This window comes from Electrona antarctica, assembly GCF_951216825.1.
Source record: "Electrona antarctica genome assembly, chromosome: 22".
Lineage (NCBI taxonomy): Eukaryota > Metazoa > Chordata > Actinopteri > Myctophiformes > Myctophidae > Electrona > Electrona antarctica.
In genome coordinates this window covers 39149418-39153838 of record NC_136805.1, presented here as the reverse complement: position 1 = coordinate 39153838, position 4421 = coordinate 39149418, and the positions used below count along the sequence as shown (strand labels likewise).

The window sequence follows — 4421 nt, the reverse complement described above, 5'->3', positions numbered from 1 at the left end:
GTGGGTGGGGTTGGGTCGGTCGGTGGGTGGGTGGGGTTGGGTCGGTCGGTGGGTGGGTGTGGTTGGGTCGGTCGATGGGTGGGTGGGTGGGTTGGTTGGGTCGGTCGGTCGGTTGGTGGGTGGGTGGTTGGGTCGGTCGGTTGGTGGGTGGGTGGTTGGGTCGGTCGGTCGGTTGGTTGGTTGGTCGGTCGGTCGGTCGGACGGTCGGTCGGTGGGTTGGTGGGTGGTTGGGTCGGTCGGTTGGTCGTTCGGTTGGTCGGTCGGTCGGCCGGCCGGACGGTCGGTCGGTGGGTGGGTGGTTGGGTCGGTCGGTCGGTCGGTTGGTGGGTGGTTGGGTCGTTCGGTCGGTCGGTTGGTGGGTGGGTGGTTGGGTCGGTCGGTCGGTCAGTCGGTCGGACGGACGGTCGGTCGGTGGGTGGGTGGGTGGTTGGTTGGGTTGGTCGGTCGGTCGGTCGGTCGGACGTTCGGTCGGTGGGTTTTTGGGTCGGTCGGTCGGTCGGTCGTTCGGACAGTCTTTCGGTCAGTCGGTCGGTCGTTCGTTCGGTCGGTCGGTCGTACGGACGGTCGGTCGGACGGTCGGTCGGACGGTCGGTCGGTCAGACTTACCTGTTGTGTTGTCTGCTGGTTTAGTCTGGAGAGCTGAGGAGAAACATAACAAACAAAATTAACTTCAGTGTAACAGCTGGTTCAGTGTAGTTTTTTCTCCTTATTGGACATTCAGTGGATGGGATTGAGGGTTACACACCGGCATTACAAAGCCCAAAAGTCTGACTCATCGCCATCCCGACTCGCCGCATTACTAACCCTGTCTCTAACCCTAATGATGCGTTTACACGATGGTGCGTTCACACAGTGGTGCGTTCACACGGGCAGATGAAACGATGCAAAGACGTGTTGTGAGTTGATTTGGAGCAGCTGAGCTACATGCAACGTTTCGCCTTTGCAACGTCATGTCGCTGCATCCATTGACAATGAATGGTAACTGCATCATTTCATCTGTGTGTGTGTGTGTGTGTGTGTGTGTGTGTGTGTGTGTGTGTGTGTGTGTGTGTGTGTGTGTGTGTGTGTGTGTGTGTGTGTGTGTGTGTGTGTGTGTGTGTGTGTCTGTGTGTGTGTGTGTGTGTGTGTGCGCGCGTGCATGCGTGTGTGTGTGTGTGTGCACGTGTGCACGTGTGTGTGTGCGTGCGTGCGTGGACACATGGTCATTTTCCAGTCTTTACTCACAACAATCTGCAGGTTCGTCTGACCGGTCCCCACAGTCATCTACTGTGTCACATTTCCATGACATTGGAATGCACTTGTAGTTCTTACAAACAAACTGATGGGGGAGACAGAGGATTCTGTTTAGAATCAGTAAACAGTTCAAATAATGTACAACACAAAATACATTATTATTACCAAACAATATCCAACTTTTCTTTTCAAGTGAGAGTCAACACAATTTGAGAGGAATCTGCATGTTCACAGTTATTGAGGAGGACCAATATAAAATATCATTGTGTTTCTGTTAAAGGAGTTACTGTACTCTGTGGAACAAAGCACGACAGGAATTGTATGAAATGGTATGAGTTCAAAGAAATGTTTAAAATGTACATATTAAATAGAATAGCTCGGTACGGGAGTTGTAGGTTTTGTTTTGGTGCATCATTCTGACTGTATTGTCTTGTTTGTATAATTGTATTGCTTTCAATGTGAGTCACTGAGTGTGTAAACACTGAGACGGATGTAGTTTGAGATGAACAAAGAAGGACCGGATAGATACGTTACTTTTTATACACACAACTTCTTCCTACTCTTTTTTTCAAACATGGAACATCATTTACTGAAAACTAAATGAAATGAAAATGAAGTAATGTACTAATGTATCAAATGCAGACATGAGACATGAATTCATACAGAGTAACACAAGAGAAGCTGAGGTGAATCACCTGGCTGGCAGTGCAGTTGCACTGCTTGTCGTCATCTGACCAGTACTGGTTGGTGGGACAGGAACACTTGTAGCCTCCTCCAGGTGATAGCAGACACAGGAGACTGCAGCCTCCATTGTTGGTCTGACATGGATGACCAGACACTGCAGGTTGGAGAAAACATGTAAGGAATATGAGAACACACACCAATATGTTACAACAGTGCTTTAAAAACCTGTTGTAACCAAGCGACACACCAATGTGTGTAAGTAAAACAATAATAAGGAACACCTGTATTCATAATGAAAACAGCTGTTCTACAAGTTCACAACACATCCCGCCGCAATGCATTGTGAAATTGTACATCTGCTGTTGTCACATTTTAAATTTATTCAGTTATTTATTATTTATTTTCCTTTTTTTCATGAATGTATGTATTAATTTATATATTATTTATGTGTGTGTGTGTGTGTGTGTGTGTGTGTGTGTGTGTGTGTGGGGGGGGGGGGGTCATTAAAATATGTCCACATATAATGCAACAATTAAGCTAGCCTATAATGGCATTATCACAATAGGAACGTTGTTTATACAACACTTTTCAAAACACATCAATTAATTCAACAATACAGAAGAAATAAAAGTCATGAAACATAATGAAGAGTAATAATGAGAGTGTTACAGCAGGTGGTACAGACCCTCAGGTTGTCTAGAGGGGTGGTAGATGTGGATGTCCCGTGGAAAGTTCAGCTCGCTGATGATTGTGGTCGTGTTGGTACCATGAGTCTTGTTGGCTCTGTAGATGGATCTGGTCCTACTGTCTGTCCAGTAGATGTGATCCTCAAACACAGTAATAGCATCGATGTCGTCCTGACTCACAACTACAGACACACAGAACCCCAAATACAAATAAAAAGAGTCAGACTGTTATAAAATGCATGAATAAAGTACTACAAATACTACTTTAACATACATTAGAGTATAACAAAGTGAACAATGTTTTGTGTGTGTGTGTGTGTGTGTGTGTGTGTGTGTGTGTGTGTGTGTGTGTGTGTGTGTGTGTGTGTGTGTGTGTGTGTGTGTGTGTGTGTGTGTGTGTGTGTGTGTGTACCTGTCTGTCTGTTGGTTCCATCCAGGTTGGCAAACTCAATGTATTTCCCATCGTTGGTCCAGTAGATGTGATCATTGATGTAGTCTAACGTCAGGCCTCTGGGTTTGGAGATCTTCTCCTTCACGATGACTGTCCTGTTGGTGCCGTCCATCCCCATCCTCCCTATGTTGTTCTTACTATAGTCTGACCAGTACAAGTATCTGTCAGGGAGACACTGTGTCAGGGTCAGGTGTGCGTGTGTGCGTGTGTTTAAATGTATCTGTATTAATTTAACTTTCTTTTTGAAAGTATACAGTATATGTCTTTGCATATTTATTGTCATAATCTGTCCTGTGCAATTTTTGATTACGAAGCCTTCAAGGCAATCTGAAATTACATTTGATTCATATTGTTTTAATGTTCAATGTCAAAAACACAATTAAATTGTGTTTTTGACATTGAACAATTATTTGTGTGACAATAAATCATCAACTTAAAAGTGTAAACGTGACAGCCCTATTCACAGGATGGTTGATAAATTCAGTGTTTGGTTCATGATGTCACCACAGTGTTCTTACCCGTAGCGTACATCCACAGCTATGGCATTTGGCATGTCCAGGTCAGTGTTGAGCAGGACTGTTGGGTACGACCCGTTTAGTTTGGACACACCTATGATGTCATGTATATAGTCAGTCCAGTATAGGTTTCCTCCTATCCAATCAACAGCCAGACTCCGTGGTGTCACTGGTGTGATGGTCGACGTGTTGTGAATGACCTGTCAATGAACCATACATGCACTCTGAATATACTCACCATGCATTCATTCTTACATTATGATAGTTAAAGCAACTTGTTAAAGTGTGGGCTGCATGGGGGACATGTGTGTGTGTGTGTGTGTGTGTGTGTGTGTGTGTGTGTGTGTGTGTGTGTGTGTGTGTGTAAAACTAAGACTGAATGTGTGGTAACTTCACATCAAGAAAGGCACAAACTCAGTCTTTATGTCTTTGACGCTTTATATCAGATTTGCAGATCAAACAATACAGAAACCATGTGTGATTCAATATGGCTACTTTTCTCCATCACCCCTGGCAACCTGGAAGTGAACCCATTTAACATGACCATAGGAACCTGGCAAACTGCCAACAGCACCATCTCCTGTCATGATATAGTATAGGCTATAGGAAAACCATGGCATGATCATTATAGCAAGACCATACACTATACAGTATATAACAGAATGCATTAACAATCTGTACATTTAGTTGACTAAAATCTTTATTCGAAAAAAACTAGACAAATAATAACAAATTTCAGATGACTAAAATAATATGACTTAAACTAAATTAAGTTTTATTAAAAAGTTGCGTCTGTGTCCCCAAATATATCATTATTAAACTAGAAAAAGTGCCCCTCGGGGCACAGGTCTC

General features: G+C 44.1%; 1 protein-coding gene across 1 annotated transcript in view; it reads right to left on the bottom strand.

Moving 5' to 3' along the window:
• Positions 1-1959: 1959 nt before the first annotated feature.
• Positions 1960-4421, bottom strand: part of LOC306915929 (uncharacterized protein) — a gene marked incomplete at its 3' end in the record, with an annotated part of 16686 nt that continues 14224 nt past the window's right edge. The window contains exons 5-7 of the mRNA XM_079493601.1: positions 3573-3769; positions 3016-3215; positions 1960-2051 (exon numbers count right to left, since the gene is read on the bottom strand). Coding sequence (XP_079349727.1) covers positions 1960-2051; positions 3016-3215; positions 3573-3769 — 489 coding nt within the window. The remainder of the gene's footprint in view (positions 2052-3015; positions 3216-3572; positions 3770-4421) is intronic.